The sequence below is a fragment of the Lepisosteus platostomus genome, chromosome 2 (assembly GCF_059453375.1).
Source record: "Lepisosteus platostomus isolate fLepPlt1 chromosome 2, fLepPlt1.hap1, whole genome shotgun sequence".
Lineage (NCBI taxonomy): Eukaryota > Metazoa > Chordata > Actinopteri > Semionotiformes > Lepisosteidae > Lepisosteus > Lepisosteus platostomus.
In genome coordinates, this window is record NC_142612.1 from 5,429,299 (window position 1) to 5,448,480 (window position 19,182).

Genomic DNA, 19,182 nt, shown 5'->3' on the forward strand with positions numbered 1-19,182 from the left:
GTGGTTTCTCAGTTTCGATTGGATGAGTAATTCAATATGGCGAGTGACGCTGTAGTACTGTTGAGCCTATCGGGGGAGACGTACACAAAAAATGAAGGCTGTGCTACACGACAAACAAGTAGAAGTAGATTTATTATCTTTTTAAGTAAAGAGAGTGGTTGCCTAGGTGTGTGCGTTCGTGCTTATATTTTTTTTTCAAAATTATAACTCGCCCGGATTATGGCCTTAGGTTACAAAAGGCCAGTTTTGCAGGAAATGGGTGCAAAACCCCGGGTGGAACAATTGTGTGAGAAGAAAAGGGTGAGTGGGGACGAATATATCGTTACACAAGGAGATCTGAATAAATAGGAATTGTTGAATGAGGCCATCGGTTGCTACATTGTTTTATATTATAGACGTGGACTGGATGTGAAAATAATAGCAAGGTGGCTATTGCTCATTTGATCAGGTAAGATATTATGTGCATTTTATCCACAGTTTACTTGCTTAGCTTGAATAAACAGCTCACTGTTTAACCACAGGCAGCATTTGAGATCTGTTGTAATAAACAGGGGAAACTGAGACCGTAAGACCTCTTAAACCTTAATGTTTGTCAAGCTATATCAAAGTCGTTTATGAATCGCTCTGGATCTATGTTCTAAACTTGTACAGCTTCCTCTTCTACTTAGATCATGTTGTTTCTGTGTTGTTTCTCAGGAATAACAGGTGTGAAGCACAATGGGAGTACAGGGTTTGTGGAAGCTGCTGGAGTGCACTGGGAAACCTATCAATCCTGAGACTTTGGAGGGGAAAATCCTTGCTGTCGGTATCCTTCATGCACAAACCCTTTTTTTTCTTACATTAACCCTGCATTTCATTGCACTTGTGCATATGACAAATAAACTGAACTGAACTAACCCTATACATCCTGCATAAACATTTTTTAAGAAACCCCTTCACACTGTATGAAGGTTTTTTGGGGGGTGTAAAAATAATTACAGGATACGTTCTGTACCTCTTGTTACATGTTTTCCAAAACATTTTCATTGTTTCATCCATTGAGTCCAGGGACACTGCCTAGTACTGTTGCCCCTATTCCCATAATGAGCACAAGACAATGCATTGTTTTATTTTGCTACTTAGTTTTATTTTCTATATTAGCACTTTGAAAATACCACAAGTCCAACATCCACTTTATTCAAATCCGAACAGATTCATTCTGTGACCTGGTGTAAAAGTACTGTTTTGGAATTGACTGCTCATGTGACGTGCTGGAAGCCAGGAAGGTCAGGGTTCCTCAACACTGCGCTCAGACATCAGCATCTGGCTGAACCAGGCTGTGAAGGGCCTGCGGGACCGCGATGGGAATGCAGTGCAGAACGCCCACCTCCTCACCCTCTTCAACCGGCTCTGCAAGCTCCTGTTTTTCCGGATACGGCCAGTATTCGTCTTTGATGGCGAAGCACCCCAGCTCAAAAAGCAGACACTGGTACGTCAGGGGGATAGTCCGATAACTGCCTGCTGGGGGAGCTCTTTCACCCTGCAACTCCCAGCTGGCAGCCCCACTGCAGCTCAGCAGGTGTGAGCCTGGCCAGTACCTGGATGGGAGACTCCTGGGGAAAAACTAAGGCTGCTGCTGGAAGAGGCGTTAGTGGAACCAGTAGGGTGTGCTCACCCTGTGGTCCTAATGCCCCAGTATAGTGACGGGGACTGTACTGTAAAACAAAAAGAGTGCTATTCTTCGGATGAGATGTAAAACTGAGGTTCTGATTCCCTGTGGTCATTAAAAGTCCCAGGGTGTTTCTCAAAATTAATAGAGGTGTTAACCCCAGAGTCCTGGCAAAAATTCCCTCTGGCTTTTACTAATCATGGGCTCCTATTAATCCCATCTATGAACAGGCTTCATCACTCTGCTCTACTCTCCACTGATAGCTGATGTGTGGTGAGTGCACTGGTGCCCTTTGACTGTCGTCTTATCATTCAAGTGAGTGCTGCCCATTGAGTGGAGTGTCCAGAAAAGCACCCTATAAGTGTAAGGAAATATTAATTATTTATTGACAGCAGCTGTATATGGGGGATGTTCAGAGTGAAATGCTCATCATAGAAAATTATTTTTTTAACTGAACTTCAAAAATATCTGGGAAGGAACCAGAAAGCCGTACAAATGATCTGGCAGTCCCAATCCACAAAAGACAGTGGAATAGTTTCAAGTCTTTCTTACTATAAAGCTGTGAATCAAAGAGGCCAGATGGTGAGGGGATGTCATCTGTCTCTTTCTGTAGGCCATCAGAAGACAAAGGAAGGAAGAAGTGACTAAGGAATCGAAGCAGACCTCAGAGAAACTCTTAAGAACCTTCCTGAAAAGACAGGCCATAAAAGCTGCGCTCGGAGACAGGAGGTGAATCTTCTGGTTGGATCTAACCCACACATTGCTGGTAACAAGATGGTAACAGCTGGTAATATATCCCTGCGTCTACCTTGTGTTGTTTTATTGCCTGTCATAGTAAGGAGCCCTTGCCCAGCATTTCCAGTGTCCGGCGCGAGGAAGTGGACGATATCTATGTTTTACCTGCGCTGGAAGAGAAGGAGAAAAATAGGTGAGATGTACTTAAATCAGCAGAGTTAAACTCTCAAGACCTTTTTTTTATTTACAACTTATTTAGCCTGTGTTTTATACTGTTTTCGTGTGTTTTTTTTCAGGTAAAGTTTAAATATTGAACATGCTCCAAAAGTTTAGGTAACGGTTTTCTTTTGCTTCATCATAGAAAACGGCTGCATGCAACGGCAGGTTACCCTTTCAGCAAATTACTTGCAGGGCTGCATTGTGTTAATTGTGATGCACCTCTAGATGGCAGACCCTTGCTAATAAGTGTTCTGTTACAGAAACGTGTTTGGCTTCTTCAAAAGTGTACAGAGAACTAGCTCTCGAAAGATTGCTCGATTGGGGCAAGATATCCTTTTTTTTCCACTTTTCCCATCATCTTCAAGCTGAGTACCAACATTTAAACAATGTCAGCCTCCCCTGAGAAGAGTGGGACCCAAGCTGGGTAATTATTGTAAAAGCAAAGCTTGCCGTCTCTAAAGCGACCTGCCACTGTTCACACAGCTCAGAAGAAGAAGCTGAAAAAGAGTGGGAGGAGACTGCAAACAACAGGCGAATGTTTCAGGTACGCCTTTGTCGGTATACACAAGAAAACGGGGGTTTTAATGGTGTCAAAGTGTTTTTATTTCTACTCCATTATATGAGAGCAAGTGAGCAACCCCCCTTGCTCAGTCCACACTCTCCTGCTGCCTCGTATGGTTATCAGTGCCCTATTATTAAAACATTGTCATCTGCTCCCTGAGTTATTCCTGTGCTGCTGCTCGGCCCATGATGTCACCACATACGAATGTTTACAAACAACAGGAGGCCACCTAGCTCACTGGTTTTAGGATCCCATCCAGCTGTTTTTGGGAAGGCGCCAGGGTATCAGCTTCACCAGCGCGACTGCTTAGTTTGCTCCAGTCTCCCACAACCCCAGCTGTTAGAAATGGGCCCCCTATTCCCAGTTGTACTGACTTCCTCTTGTGCCCTCTGGTCTGTGTTTCCCCGTTGATCCTAAAGAAGTTCACTAAGTTAACGTCATCGGTGCCCTTGAAAATTTTGACATTTTAAATCAGGTCCTCTGACTCTCTGCTCAGCACTTTTTAGTTTAAGGACAGCTTCTCAGAGCAGGGCATTCTGCTGTGCACCAAAATGTAACTGGTAACACTTCTTTAGACTGATCCAAGAGCACCAATATCTCTTTCATATTATGTACAAAAAAAATACACAAATTGTACACAGTGTTCTAAAGGAGGGCTTACTTGTGCATTGTAGAATTCCAGCATAGCATCCCTTTGTTTAAATTTGACACTTAAGTAAAGTTACTTGTCTTTTTATTACTACCATGTGCCGTCTAGAAGCTGTAAGTGATGTGTTAGTATTAGCTAAGCCTTATTCTTCTTCAAGAAGAATATTCTTGAATATTTCCTTATATTGAGCTCCTTTATATTGAGCTGCATGAAAACATCATACATCCTCAGTGATCCTCTTCATGAGTCAGTTCTTAATCCCAGTACATGCATTTCCTTGGATACCTCCTGCCTGCAATTTTCAAACGAATCTTTTTTTTTTTGAGGAACCTTAGCAAAACACTTTTGAAAATCTGAATGTACCATATATCGTAACAATTCAAAAAACGTTCCTCAGTATCACTGCACCTTCTTTCCTTGTCACATGTTGGCGTGTGTCATCATAGAGTTAAATAATGTCTTTTGCCTCCGAGAGTCTTGGTCTTTCTCAGAGCAGCACATAGAGTGTGATGAAAGCTTTTTGAGACGGGACCTTCAGTTGTGACAGCGAGCTGGAGATGAAAGACAGACACAGGGATAAATCAGTATTGTATTAAAGGTATCCATAGAAGCGTTGTGCAGCAGAAATAGAAATTTCCAACTGTACAGGTTAACTGTATTTGTTGGATAACTGGAAAAAATGTTCTTTAGCCTACTGACTGATCTACCCCTGTATGGGTACCCATGTATTGCAGAATAATTGCTTGCAATGGGCAAGACATTTCCTTGTAGTTCTTGTAGAATGTTTTTATTTCTCAGGATATGCAGAAAGACCAACGCACACCTGAATCTTCTCGATCAATCTTTGCGTGAATACAATCCCTTTGGTAGTTAAAGAATATGCTACAGAGATGTCCTCAAAAAAATTAACCTGCTTTGCCTGAAAATCCAAAGAGGGAAATGTACTAAAATACTGCGTAATAAATGTACAAAATAGTAATGTTTCCCTCTCTTTCAACAGGAAGAAATATTTGAGAATCCCAACTCCATGGACATAGATTCTGAAGAATTTGCTCTCTTACCTGCAGAAATAAAACACGAGATCTTAAAGGATATGAAGGAGTCCAGCAAGCGGAGACGAACATTGTTTGAAACACCTCCTGAGGTACAAAGTAAAAACTGGTGTCCTCTGTTGTTCCAAGAACGAATATATAGTTGCTAATTCTGTGCTGAAAAGTAGAATATAAAATACTCAGCGTTTAGGCTGTGGAGCCTTCTTCAGGTGTGTATAGGTGAGAGAAAATTACTGTTGTAGTAGGTTAAATGTTTAAAGGATTAACTGAGAATGGTGACCAGAGGACTCTGTGGTGTATAAAAGGTACCCTCCTTTGGATGTGATATTCAACCAATCTCCTGCCTATACTTTAGTAAGGTCATTAAATAACCCATGGCAGGTTTTGAAAAAGTAGAGGTGCTAACTTGGCTGAATTTGACACTGGGCTTGTGCTAAAGTTCCCCCTTCATGCAACTGGTAAGGCAGTTTCCCTCACTTTTCCAAGTAAATCAATTAAATTTTTACTTGATGCATAACGAGATAACATTGCTTTTTTAAAAACACATATACAGGATCATTGACTTGTGCTATTACCCGTTAGAAGTACGTGTTAAAAGGAATCTTACAGGGATTGATTGGTTTTGAATTTATTTTTAAATGAAGTTAAGCTTATGTGAGCCTGGCCAGTACAGTACCTGGATGGGAGACCTCCTGGGAAAGCCAAGGTTGGTACTAGAAGAAATGCTAGTGGGGCCACTAGGAGGTGCTCACCCTGTGGTCTGTGCGGGTCCTAATGCCCTGGTATAGTGACAGGGACAATATACTGTAAAAAAGGCACCGTCCTTCAAATGAGACAATGGGATCGAGGTCCTGACTCTGTGGTCATTACAAAATCCAGGGCATTTCTTGAAAAGAGTATGGATGTTAACCTGGGTGTCCTGACCAAATTTCTCATTGGCCTTTACCAATCATGGCCTCCTCATAATCCCCATCTAAGAACTGGCTTCATCATTCTTGCTCTCCTCCCCACTGAGAGCTGGTGTGTGGTGAGAGTGCTGGCGCACTGTGGCTGCCGTCACTTCATCCAGGTGAGGTTGCACACTGGTGGTGGTGGAGGGGAGTCCCCGTGACCTGTCAAAATGTTAATTTTGTCTCCCCAGGAATCCACAGATTTCTCCAAGTACCAACTGGCTGGGCTGCTGAAGAGGAACAGCCTCAACCACCGTATCGAGAAGGTGGAGAAGGAGTTGAACCATCAGAGCTCAGGAGTGATTTCCATAGAGAGCAGCGCGGAGGCAGGCGGGGACCGGGACGTGGAGACACGGCGACTGGTGTCGGAGGACACCTCCCACTACATCCTCATCAAAGGTACACTCACCAGGGCTCCTGCTCGGCCGCCAACACGCGTAGCACAGCTCGGGAAAGGCGGATCCCTGTGGGAAAATATGTGCTCGATATGTGACATAAATTCAAATGTGCAGTTGACCTGAGGGGTGAAAAGATAATTCTCCTGAGCTGAACTGAGTATAAGTAAACAAAATAACACAACGGCAGCATTAGCACCAAAGTCAACTTTAAACTCATACTTATGAGAAATGTCAGATCACATGAGTGGTACAGCAGCATGGTAACGGAAGAATGGAGCTCCTGTTACTGGGTGCGCTTTCTTGATTTTTTTGGCCCCAGAAGTCACTTTTATTCGATATTGAGCAGAAACAGAAGTTGATCTTCTCCCCCTTCTTCTTCAACAAAGAAGAAAAACGATTTTCCAGATTTCTGTAAGACAGCTGCCGTTGCAATACTTGTCAGTGGGTGAGCGCACCCAGCTGGTGAAAAAGGAGGCATTGGCCAGGATCACCAGCACTGCTCCACTGTCTGAGAACGTGAATGATAAATGAATGAATGATAATTTTTCAGGCAGTTAGTTTCTGATCTGGATTCGCGTAATGTGCTCGTAAAAACTATGCCGAATGTCAACAAAGCTGTCAGCAGGGTAATTAAGCTTGAAGATGGCTATGAGGGGAAGCAACGAGTTCTGAGCAACGGTTGCCTAATGAAGCATAAACAGGACTTATTTATTGAGACCGCATATAGGACATATGAGGTTTGCTCTTCTGGAGGCTGCAGCAAGCCCCACGTTTTTCATGTCATCTTGACGGAGTTCCCCACTGCTCGTATCCATGGTCCCTATGGGGGTACAGTGAAGCCGAGGGGTGCTGCCACTGGTGCAGTGAAGGCCTTCTCTTGCACCTGAGTTTGTTTTGTGGGTACTTGATTGGAATGTATGGAGGTGGCGGGGGTATATGGAGGTGGAGTAGGGGCAATATTTTTGTTCTGTATTCCGTTTGTTTTGAGTGGACATAGGACATAGATGTCCTATGTTACCCCTAGTGGGGGGGGGGGGGTAAAAAATGTGTTCACCATTAATGTCTTGCATGATGAGAGTTGCTTCGGCCCTGAAATATACCATGATGGATCCAAAATTGACATTGAAAGGGTGTGACTAAAAATTTGTTTTACCTTCTAATGGCTCTTGCAGGGTCAAAGAAACGTGAGGACGTTTCAGAAGACAAAGCCGCGGTGTTACCCTCAGCGGGCACATCCAAGGCTCGAGGTGTCGGAGCTGAGCAGGTCCTGTGGCATCCGGGTTCTGAGGAGAATCTGGAGGCAGAGCCCCACTCCGCCCTCAGACACCCCACGGCGCCACAGGCAGAAGCCCCTGCACCTCCGTCCCCCAGAACTCTTCAGGCCATTCAGGCAGCGCTGTTGGACAGCAGCTCGGAGGACGAGGTTCAGGCCACAGGAAGCAGAGCAGGACAGGCCGTTGGAAGTGGTGCTGGAGGACTGTCGCCTCGGACCATGCAGGCCATTCAGAGCGCACTTACCGAAGACAAAGATAAAGAGAACCGGGTCAGTGGACCCTCTGGAAACTCACGCCAAGATGTCAGAGAAGTGATTGACGTCAGCAGCTCTGATGAAGAAATGGTGGAGGCCATAGGGGAGAGGAATAAAGCTTTCCGCTCCTTCCTAGCGACGCAAAGCACACCTGCCACGGAAAGCGTACCCTTTGAGACCGGGGTCGCACAGGAAACGGATGGAAATGGGGACACACGAGCAGACACTCTTGTAGACGGGGAGCCTCCCCAGACCTCCAGTCTTGATGTGAGGGAAGAACCTTCGGGTCACAAATCAGCAGCACCTGGTCTTTCACAGAAAACAGATCAGACTGGCTGGGGGGAGTTGTTAAAGGTGGCAGGGTCGCCAGTTATCTCTGTTCCTCCACTTGACGACACACTTCCCGGAAATCCTCGGGGTCCAGGCGCGGGCGGCCTTGAAAACGAAGGACCGGAACGAACAAGTGAAGAGAGCGATTTAGAAGGTAACGAGAGGCTTTATTTCTGGGCTTCTGTTTTTGGTCCTTTTTGTGTCGCACTTGTGATAACTACGAGAAGGTAAGGGTGCTGACATTTTTCTCTCGTTCCATGTTTACCTGTGCAATGAAAATAGGGAGTTTTATTGAGGTATCTGAGGAAGAGGAGGAAGAAGAGTCGGGCTCTTTCCTCGCTGGGAAGGCAGACGTCGAGGGTGCCTCGGAGGGATCTATCCGAGTGGTGGAGGAGCCCCATGACGTGCCTGGTGACCCCTCTGCTTCTAAGCAGGACTGTGCTGATGAGATCGAGATGGAAGTACAGCACAGAGCTGAAAGGCGGTCTGACGACGAGGACGGAGCTACTGTTAACGAGTGGGAAGACATTAGTCTGGTAATGTGCTGTTTTGCTGTTGTTGCCAGCCGGGGGAGACAGACTTAACCAAATAGTTTGCCTGTTCTGTCCATATAGATAGGATCCTCAGACAGGTGTTCAGTTGTCGATTTCTTTTCCTGAAACCTTAATTATGAGAAGTTTTTAATATGCTTTGTGGCATATTTGTTTTTTTAAAGCAACAATGCACCCATTACTGTTTTGCAGCCTTGCTTTGGGACTGCAGGATGTAATACTAGTATTGTAGGTCAGGAGTAAAGTAACACTTTGGCACTGACAGTATGTCAGGACAAGACCATAGTTATGGTTTTCCAAGACAAAGACATATCTGAGGAAAACTAATACCTTACCCCTTCATACTGAATAATGACACATAGGATCATATAACCAGCTACACATACCTTGGTCTGAAAATTGAAAGATCAAGTAATTGTGGGCATTGAACGAGAATACATCTAGGTCTTTCTACTCCATAATAAGGAGGCAATGTAATACCAACCCCACCACAAATATGTGCCTCTGAATATTGCCCTTTTTGGCAGTGAAGTGTCCAATCACAGATCAGGTTTACACAGAATGAGACATCACATAGAAATCTCAGTGAGTTCTGTAAAAACATTCTTCATACGTCCCAAGTAGTGTGTGCAGGGCAGAATTAAGTTGATACTCACTGCTAAGTAATATGTAACAGAGAGCAATAAAATTATTGTCTATACCTAAAATGCAGCGACCAGAATTCCTACCACCACAAAGTCCTGCTAAGCCAAGTCCCTAACCAAGAGCCAGAAAAGAGCGATCATGTCCTTAAAGCACAATACACAATAAACTGGCTGCGTATCTAACCAGGGCGAGAAACAAAAACACAAGCAGACCCTGCTGAAGTACACGCTCAGAGCCACAGGCTGGCCATGGAAGCTGGCAAGCTTGAGAGGACAGGCTGCCAACAGCGGGAGCAGAGACGGAGACAATGCACAGTCTGCTGCACTGCAAGAAATGCTCCCGGGATCAGACCAGTACTCGTCCCTAAATAACTAATCTAATCCCAGAATTCCCACACCTATTGGGATCAGAACAGCTTCCAGTCCTACTGGGGAAGGGGTTATGAAATTTAATATAGATTACAGCTCCCTCAATCCGATGACATAAAAAAAGCAGAGACATCGTAGATACAGACACGCATAACTCAAAGCAAAGAACCTGCAGTAGTTGACATTATTCATTGTGCCAGTAGGCCATGACAAACCAGCTGTCTTCACAATCTTAATACATTTCACCGAGAGGACACATATTCAGACATGCAGCTGACAGTATGTGGGAGTTGTTGATTATAAGGGGTACTGTAGAAGTCAGTTCGTTGATTGTACATGGTCTTCTTGTTCAAATTATAAAATGTTGAAGAAATATATGAACTGTTACTTTTGACCTCGGAATTGATACTGTACCCTGCAAGAATGATCTGAAGAATGATGTATCATGTTGGGTTTTACTTGTGTTTGCTCAGGAGGAGCTGGAGATGCTGGAGAGCAGCCTGTCAACCCAGCAAAGCAGTTTGCAGGCTCAGAAACAGCAGCAAGAGCGCATCGCTGCCACTGTCACCGGGCAGATGTACCTGGAAAGCCAGGTGAGAGTGTTTCCTGTCCCCCAAAACACCATTGCTTAGCCTCATTGAACTGGGACTGCTCTATACTTGAATGTGACATCTAAAGGAATAATGGTTTTCTCATGGTGAGGAGAAATAGCAGGTGACAGCCTTTTGTCTAAATCATACATTTTGCAGCAATACTCTAGTTCAGTATTATAGCAAGGTGTTTTTCTTCAGGAGAAACATTAAAATGAACTGCTGACTACTTGTGGCTATCGAAGCCAGGACAATCCCTGGTTTACAACTAAATTGCAAGTCTACCATTGCTTAATTTGGCCTAACAACAATTTCTCCCTCTGGTGTAATCATTGATATTGTGTCTCACTTCTCCACCTAATCAAGTGCATGGTGCACTTCAGTGATGGGATGATATGTAAAGGAGCCCGGGATCCTTCTGTAGAAAATGTGTACAGAATTGAATGAGAAACGAGTGTTACATTGCTATGTAGGCAAAAGTTTCCTGGCAACATTTGAAAGATTGTCATGCAAAACCTTTTTGAATATATACTCCCTGGACAATGGACAAAGTCATCTGGTGCTTCTTTATCATCAGACACTAACCCAATAGAGCATAGCTGTCCCAGGGACACATCACCAGACAGTTCTTCTCTGTGCTGTCTGCTAGGCTGAGTATGGACCAGGGCCTTGGTGGCAGAGATCAGCCTCAGTCATGCCCCTCGTCCCAGGTGCTTCGTACCAGGCAACACCTGGATCATAAATAAGACTGTCCTTCTGACAGAATTATTTCCAGTGGCACCCTATGAGTCAGTATATTCCAATTCAAATTTCTGGAAAGAGCAAAGAAATAATACACATGATTTCAATCCTCCTCGTACTGGGTTACTACCTTTGTTGAGTTTTTAAAGCATTCAGTGCTCTTTTGGTGGACATCCAAATTATGAAAATAGGTTAAAGATAAGCAGTTTTGTTGGTGTTATTTTACATCGTCCCTTTGCTGGTTCAGCACAATCAAAAAAAAAAAAAGCTGCAAGATCTTCAGAAATGGTTTTCTGAAGGAAAATGTAGGTAGAAGTTAAATTATTTAATAATTTCTCTTAGCGTAACTAAAGAAGCTGGCTGCATTTTCACTTCAATTAGTGCACGCTGTGTGGTGAAATGTGCTCTTGTGATGTATCAATAAATTGCAAGTCACTTTGTTTGAAATTTTCCACCTGAATGACACGATTGACAGCTCACAGACATTCTCAAGGGTTTTGCTAAGTGGCAATAAAAAACATTCATATTCTACATGGGAATCCTTTTATAGACTTTTACTACCTTAGAAGTGGTATTAAAGTTCCTACCAATTAAACCTGGTGAAATATTTTTGGAACGTTTTCACATGATACTGCAGCCTTGCTTGCCCGTTATTGATGACTCCTTGTGTCTTGTATTGTTTGGGTTGGAGGGAGCTGTTGAAAGGTGGGCTCAGGCCTGCTTTTCTGTCTTTGATCTCTTAATCTGCTGGAATGGCAAGTTGGCCTGACTGGCAGTGAAGATTTAAGGTGACATGTTCAGACAGTCGCTTTGAATGTGACATGCCTCGTTATGGTGTTATGCTGGAGTTGTTTATAGAGGTATCATATCACCTTTGGGGCTTTTCTCTCTTCAAACTGCAGAACGCTGTTGGATGATTTTTGTTTCTATTACATATTTAAAAGTGTCCTACATTTTTTGAGATAGTGTTTGTTGTTGTTCCTCTCTCTAGACAGTATAATGGATTGATGCAGCATTCAGCATTCACATTGACCTGAATACTTTCTGTTAAACTTTTGAATTTATCTCATGACCGTATTTTAGATTTCTTTTCACTACAGTATGCTTCAAATCCCAAACTTTCAGTGGTATTCCTATCATTTCCTCACCAGTTGTGTTGCGTTGTGGGTGGTGCTGTTGTATAGCAGTGGAAGAAGTGGGTCCCTCTCTGTGTAAAGTGCGTTGGGATCCTTTGGGATGAAAAGCACTGTACAAATGCAAGGAATTCTTTTTCTTATTTCTAAATGTATGGAATTTAAAATTACTTTTCTAGAGATGTACTGCATGCGTATTCACTGTAGGTTTATGTATTTTTAGAATAGTCAGTTGTTTTTCCTTCTTGTACTCTCCAATTTGGATAAAAGAAAATACTGTCCCAGTGCTGCTGCAGTCCCCTGTGCCCTCTTGGGAGAGGCGAGGACTATGCAAGCCTTCCCATCCACGGACTGGCAAGCTATCCGTGCTCTCTGAACTTCTGTTCATTGGCATCCACAAACACTCACAGCAGCATTGTAGCAACAGCAGAGGTCAGAGCGCAGTATTTCCCCAGATGACTGGCCTCTAACTCCTGGTAGTCTAATGGCATGCTCTGAAGGTTTGATTGTCAAGCAGCAGTATTTTCAACAGTGAAGGAGTGCCATAAGAGTTTTTGAGGACCACAGGCTGAAAATGAAGGTGAGTGTGAGCAGTGCAGATGCTTCTCATTTTTGAGAGTTTTGAGAGCAATACTTACTGCTTCCTTGGGCGAGATCAAGCAAGGTGTTTAATCCGCGACTCACCATTTTTTGTAAATGGGGTAGGACGGGTGTACAATAGGCTGCTATTACTGCTGACCTGCCACTAGAGGTCTCCATAGGCTTCTAATTCCTGTAAATAGCCACAGTGGGTATTAATTACTGAATGAACTGGATAAGTGGTGAAAGGTTAGTAGACTCATTCTTGCAGGGGTAAGATTAGTGGGTTTGGAGTGTAAAGCCCTTCAAGGTGGTAGTTGAGTTTTGGGTTTTATGAAGAGGAAATCTCTTCTGGAGGTGCGTTTGCTACAATAAAGACTGTACGTCGTGAGTTTCAGTGTGCTCAGGCCTTGTGAAGCACTGTATCTAGGTGAGGCCCACATGAGCATTAAGGAACAATTGGAAAGAGAGCCCAGTGAACCAGCATCCCGCTGCTCTCAGTTCCATGACTGTGTCTCTCATCCTCAGGAGCTGCTGCGTCTGTTTGGTATTCCTTTTATCGTGGCCCCCATGGAGGCTGAGGCCCAGTGCGCCCTGCTGGACCTCTCAGACCAGACCCACGGGACCATAACTGATGACAGCGACGTGTGGCTCTTTGGGGCGAGACATGTCTATAAAAACTTCTTCAGCCACAACAAATACGTGGAGTACTACCAATACGTCGATCTCCAAAATCAACTCGGTATGTGGTGGGAGTGGATTGGCCACCCAGTTTGCCATCCCCGTTATCAGTGGGAGGGAGAACAGAGTAATGGGAATTATTAGGATGCCATGATTGGTAAAGGCCAATGGGAAATTGCTGCTAATAAAGCAGCAGGTAAGTGCTTCTAATGCTGGGGGTGTGAGCCCCCTTGGTCCTATATAGGTTAATCCTTAATTTCATGTCATTTGAAGAACATAAAGCAAATTTATATCTGTATGTCTATTTCCAAAAAATGGAGGGTATGTCTTTAAATGAAGAGATGGACCAACAATAGCCTCCATAAATTCTCATTTATGTATAAAATCATTACACGTTATAAGGAGGCTTGGTGGTTAGTACCACTTCCTTACAACTCTTGGGTCCTGGGTTATGTGCTGGACTGGGCACATGCTTTTATTGGTGTTTGCATGTTCTTCCTGGCTTCACGTGAGTTTTCTCAGGCTGCTCCTGTTTCCTCCCACAGTCTGAAGACTTGCTGTCTAGGTTAACTGGCATCTCTAACTGTTTTAAATCTCCCCATATGTGTGTGTGCGCCCAGTGATGGGTATCCAAGATGTAGCCCTTCAACCTTCACCAGCTGGATTAGACTCCAGCTCACCCCCATCTCCAAGGATGAAGGGCTTTCTGAAAATGATTGAATGGCTGCATGGACATTGTGCTGTGACTACAAACATTAAATATACTCGCATAAACTTCACTTTCATGCTGCATTTAACAAGAAAAGCTTTTTCTGTGACCTCCTTAAAGCCCATTCTGCCGTGCAGGTCTGGACCGGAGCAAGTTGATTAACCTGGCCTATCTGTTGGGCAGTGACTACACAGAGGGCATCCCAGGAGTGGGCTATGTCACAGGCATGGAGATCCTCAATGAATTCCCTGGACCAGGGCTGGAGCCTCTCTTTAATCTGTAGTAAGCTTTGACTTTTTATTCAGGTGTATGACTTTAGAAAAGAGACACAAAGAGAGCTTAAAAACTGTCCGTCCATAAATAATAATAATTTTAAAAAAATCTTGCACAGGCAAAATCCTTGTGAAATTTGCCTGTGCGTCCATGTTCTAGTGTCATAATTAGGGTTCACCCACTTTATCTACTGATGGTGTGTGTTGCATGGTTGGTTAGCGAATGGTGGACTGAAGCTCAGAAGAATAAGAAGCTGAGGCCAAATCCAAACGACACCAAGGTGAAGAAGAAGCTGAGAAACCTTCAGCTGCACATGGGTTTCCCAAACCCTGCTGTGTCCCAAGCCTACCTCAAACCTGTGGTGGACGACTCCCGAGCCGCATTCTCCTGGGGGCGTCCTGACCTGGAGCAGATTAAAGAATATCCTTTAATATCTCTCTTGTCCGCAGTTTGTGCGTTTCTCCTAACGGCTCATTCCTGCCCATTTGATTAGAGGAACAAAAGCAAAGCAAGGCAATAGGACATCGTAAATAAACAGATATAGAGATACGTTTGTTGATCCTATTTTAAGGTTGCCTGGGCTTCTGCTTTTCAGATTCTCCTATTCCTTCACTTGCAAAGCTTGGGAATAGCTGGAGATTGAAACGGCAAAATTATGCATACATGTACATAAATGTGAATACCCTAGTAGTGATGTTTTTCAAAAGACAAAACGCATGCAGTTTAAAATACCTAACACTGTCACTGATTGTTGAGCCTTTTTCTAGTTCCACAAACCTGGTAGAAATTAAAAGATTCTCTTTTGTTGCCTAGGAAGCCAGGAAGGCTGATTGTAAATATCTTTATCCTCCTTAATGTTGCTAACATTCTGCAGAAGTCGCTTTGGCTGGAATGGGGGGAAAACAGATGAAACCCTAATGCCGGTCATGAAGCAGCTTAATGCCCAGCAGGTACTGTGACATTTCACCAGAGCTCCTAACCTGATTCAGTGGTAAACTGATATCCCGAGTGTTTGGCCTTAAAGATCCCAGGGCACTATTCATACAAGTGAAGGGGTTTAACTTAGTGGCCTGGATAAATTCCGTCCTGGGTTTACACAATAAGGCCTACCTAAAACTCATCTGTAGTTCAGCTGGTGACGCAGATACTTTTCTCCACTGCTGTGGAGCTGCTGGTACATAAAAGCTACTGAGTGTCACATACAGCAAGTATGTGCTGCAGCTGCAGCTTCAGTGCTGAAGCATGTCTCAGACTGTATAGAAAGCAGTATAGCATAAGAAGCTCTACGTAAATGCAAGGAATTGCTGTTTAAGAAAATGAAAGGAGTAATTTGTATTATACAGTATAGGGTGCTTTAAGAAGGACAGTAAGTTATTCTACCGTATAAAACTATCACTCACATTAAATAAAAGGTCCCATATTGAAGAGTCCACTGTCTCGGACACAGATTTAGAAGACATTGCCGTCTTTATTTTTCTATGACAACGAAGGTTGTTGAGCCAGCCAGATTTTATTAAGTGTGCTTTGCAATGGCCTTAAAGTTCACTCCGATTTAAAGACAATGTTCAGCATGCACTTTCTTCCCCCAAAGTCATTGCTTGTCCTTAAAGGTTTCATGTTTTCTCTAGTCTAAGTATGATGCAGATCATTCTTTGGTGAAGACTGACTTGGTGTTTTATGATGCATTTACATGGCGTGGATTAGAGGCAGCGTAAGCCACATGAAACCAGATCCATTCTTTTGGAATCTTTGTTTTCCACTCTGACTCATCTAGTAATTTGCAGCAACGGTCAAGCATTTCCTGACCTTTTCGACAAGCACAAAATATCGGGCAATAATCCGATCCATTTATGGGAAACCATCTCTGTGTAGTCCCTGTATGACCTTGAAGCTGATATTTAGGCTTACTAGAGCTTTCCTGAGAGATGCTTCACTGTTCACAATTAACTTTCATTTGGCTTCTGTAAAGGTTTTGAAATACAGGTCCCTAAATAATAAACCAAAGCACTGTTCATTGCAGTGCAGTGGAAGTGCTTTAAGAAAAGAGAACATTAGGAGCTACCTCAGCCAAGGGGTTGTGGAAGTATGGAACACACTACCCTGCCATATGGTTGAAGCTGATACTATGATTTCATTCAAGATGTGATTGGATGGCATTTCTTGGATTAATTAGCTACTATCTACCAAATGGGCCGGATGGGATAAAAAGCTTCCTCTCATTTATTAACTTTCTTGTGTTAATTGCTTTTTGTATTCTGTTGGAGCAGGTTGAGTTTATTCTCCTAGTTAAGCCCTTGAAGGGCCAATAGTATAATTGAGTGATGCATTTAGATATGAAGTCCTAAAGCAGCCTCATACTGCACATACTTGCTTGCATTTACTGTAAATTAAGTAACATTCTCGGACATGGTGAGCAAGTTTGCTTTACAGTATTCCTAAAAGTCAGGGGAACTTTAATTGTACTATTATCAGTTATCATACTGTATTTCCTGTTCTTATTGAATTACTGAAGATCCAAATGGAAGAAATCAATTTTTTTTCCTTGTTACATCTTGAATTGCCCGAACCGGAGTGCTATCTACGTTGCTGGCTGTAAAACACCACACGTAGATCAGAGTATCGCTGGCGGACAATGAAGATTTATCGCGGGTCAAGTCGCCTCGCCCTGAGAAATGTTCCCGGTTCATGCGCCGTCTTCGCCTTCCTCCTTTCAGACCCAGCTGCGCATTGACTCCTTCTTCCGCCTGGAGCGGCAGGAGCGGCAGGCCATCGCGAGCCAGCGCCTGCGCCGCGCCGTCACGTGCCTCAAGCGGAAGGAGCGGGAGCAGGGGGAGGAAGAGGAGGGCGAGGGCGAGGGCGGGGGCCCGGAGGGGGGCAGCCGCTCTGCCGCAGAGGGGCATGGGAAGGGCGGGTCGGGGGGGGCCAGGCCCGCGGAACCGCAGCGCGGCTCGGAAGACCAGAAGGAGCCCGTCGGAGGAGGAGGAGGAGGAGGAGGAGGGTTCCTGGGCTGGGTGGAAGTGTCCCCACCCCCCGAGAGGCTGGGGGAGCAGGCGCGCGCGGGGGGCAAGCCTGGGGCCCCCACGGCCTGTCTCAGCCCCCCGAGAGCCGTCCGCAGCAGCAGCTCGAGCGAGGAGAGCGAGGAGGACAGCCAGGCCTCGCTGGTCACGGCCCGGTCCGTGTTTCTCCACCAGAGGAAAGGGCCCCGCGGCAGAAAGAAACAGAAGCTCTGAACCACCGTTTTGCACTGCAGGGATTATTATTTCATGCAGTGAGATATGAACTAACAATTATTATGTACACTCGATGGCGGGGATGCACATTTTTTTACTTAAAGGAAATAATTTTTTTTTTAATTCACATTTAATGCATTCACGTGAATTGGCTGTTTGGAATTTCGGTGATAAACTTCGAAATTGCAATATGTTTTCAGCAGACAGCTGCTTCTTAAGTACGTCAAGCGAGGCAGGAGCTGAAGCAGACCTGCACGCGTCTGTAAGATGAGTGAATTTGAGCTCATCTCTTCAGAAGACTGGGACGTGCCCATGAATGGTGCAAACATTCGCACTTGAAAACAAAAGCTGGCAGGCTTTGTGATGCCGAACCTCAAGAAGAAAAAAAGAGTGGTGCTTGCGATAATTTGTGTCAATGGGAAAATCGCATTTTACTTGGAAAAATATAATCATGTACTGTAGACTATTGTGTTATGTATTTAGCTTTTGAGATTATTCATGATCACAGGGTTTTTTCTTGTGTGTGTTTTTAGCTTATTCGTTTATTTTTTAGGGAAGCCTAGATATTGTCACAAGCAATAAAACACTGGGGGAAAAAGTGTGAAGAAAGAAGTATTTTCAGCTCTTTATGACAGATTTGATTTGCTTGTAGCAGCTGGTTCTACAAAACCCATGGCCAGTTTTCAGAGAATTCAATCCAGCCCTGGGATTACACTGCTCTTTCTAGTATGTGCCCATAAATCCAGTGTCACTCTTGCCCAGCTCGTGTATATTTTGACACTCATCAGGGTCTGAGGTAATCGCTTTTTGGACTATTTATAACTGCTTGGAAGCCCTCCCAAGTAATTTGAGATTAATTCTAAAATATTTGGATCATAAGTTATTTCTTTGGAAATGTGTTCCTGTTTAGAGCACTGTTCCTGATGCATGTTGAAAACGGTGAATATATAATCATCTAATCAGTTAAATAACAAGGCTAAGTCATCAACTGTTAAACTTCTTAATCTATAGGATCCAAACTATTGCAATCAATCTCCCAATTCTTCATCAGAGTGTCTTTGGTCTTATTTTAAGAAACATAAAGCTAAAACGTTATGTCATATTTCCCCACCACCTTTACCTTTACCTGACAGAAAGTGACTTGAATAGAAAACAGATACTAAACTAAGTTCACAGATATTTCTTCCTCTGCCCCTTGTATACTCTTACATATAATGCAGTGCTAAATTATTCATTCTACCCAGCCTGATCGGTAGTTCAACTTCAACTCCTTGTCTGCTATGATGAAAAAGCAGGTGAGTTAAAAAAAAACACCAAATACCAGGTGTGGATTTTCTGAAAATGCAATTCACTATTAAATATATTTGTCTTCGTCTTCCTGATCATAACCATAACAGGTAAAAGGGCATATGACTCACACAGTGCCAGAAATCCTGCAACTCAAATGACCATGTAGAAGGCACATGTGGTGAATTAACAAATGATGTTGTCAATGTGTCATACAATCCAGTGGAGAACAACTGCCTGGTACCGTAGCAAAGAAACCACAAAGCCAGTTTTAAGTTCTTTTGTTTCCATTAATCAAAATAGTAAATGTGTATGTAAGGCAGC

General features: G+C 43.8%; 1 protein-coding gene and 2 long non-coding RNA genes across 8 annotated transcripts; 1 reads left to right on the forward strand and 2 right to left on the reverse strand.

Moving 5' to 3' along the window:
- The first annotated feature begins 53 nt into the window (after nucleotides 1-53).
- ercc5 (excision repair cross-complementation group 5) lies at nucleotides 54-18,169 on the forward strand. 5 transcript variants are annotated; one of them, XM_088647181.1, is made up of 16 exons: nucleotides 54-448; nucleotides 697-805; nucleotides 1,293-1,468; nucleotides 2,262-2,377; nucleotides 2,484-2,576; nucleotides 3,086-3,146; nucleotides 4,814-4,957; nucleotides 6,007-6,214; nucleotides 7,386-8,225; nucleotides 8,354-8,607; nucleotides 10,109-10,228; nucleotides 13,207-13,420; nucleotides 14,206-14,350; nucleotides 14,561-14,761; nucleotides 15,207-15,291; nucleotides 17,056-18,169. In XM_088647181.1, the coding sequence occupies exons 2-16, from the start codon at nucleotides 718-720 to the stop codon at nucleotides 17,569-17,571; spliced, it is 3,261 nt and encodes a 1,086-aa protein (XP_088503307.1). In that variant the 5' UTR covers nucleotides 54-448; nucleotides 697-717; the 3' UTR covers nucleotides 17,572-18,169. The 5 variants fall into 5 exon arrangements, with proteins under 5 accessions (XP_088503307.1, XP_088503315.1, XP_088503324.1 ...); XM_088647189.1 differs by having other exon boundaries at nucleotides 54-300; XM_088647206.1 differs by lacking the exons at nucleotides 54-448; nucleotides 697-805; nucleotides 1,293-1,468; nucleotides 2,262-2,377 and having other exon boundaries at nucleotides 2,500-2,576; nucleotides 4,881-4,957.
- On the reverse strand, nucleotides 1,102-4,254 carry LOC148675770 (uncharacterized). Its single transcript, XR_015941509.1, has 2 exons — nucleotides 4,177-4,254; nucleotides 1,102-2,553 (listed from the first exon to the last, which is right to left on the reverse strand). It is a non-coding gene; the product is annotated as an uncharacterized LOC148675770 (long non-coding RNA).
- Nucleotides 4,799-19,073, reverse strand: LOC148675771 (uncharacterized). 2 transcript variants are annotated; one of them, XR_015941507.1, is made up of 4 exons: nucleotides 18,990-19,073; nucleotides 14,691-14,744; nucleotides 6,225-6,279; nucleotides 4,799-4,874 (listed from the first exon to the last, which is right to left on the reverse strand). It is a non-coding gene; the product is annotated as an uncharacterized LOC148675771 (long non-coding RNA). The 2 variants fall into 2 exon arrangements; XR_015941508.1 differs by lacking the exon at nucleotides 6,225-6,279.
- Nucleotides 19,074-19,182: the final 109 nt, after the last annotated feature.

What these genes read in the sequence shown, in the direction of transcription:
- ercc5 (XM_088647181.1), top strand. Translation starts at nt 718, where the DNA reads ATGGGAGTACAGGGTTTGTGGAAGCTGCTGGAGTGCACTGGGAAACCT. An exon ending in TGAAGAGAGCGATTTAGAAG is followed by an intron (nt 8,226 to 8,353) that starts GTAACGAGAGGC and finishes CAATGAAAATAG; the next exon opens with GGAGTTTTATTGAGGTATCT. An exon ending in AGTGGGAAGACATTAGTCTG is followed by an intron (nt 8,608 to 10,108) that starts GTAATGTGCTGT and finishes GTGTTTGCTCAG; the next exon opens with GAGGAGCTGGAGATGCTGGA.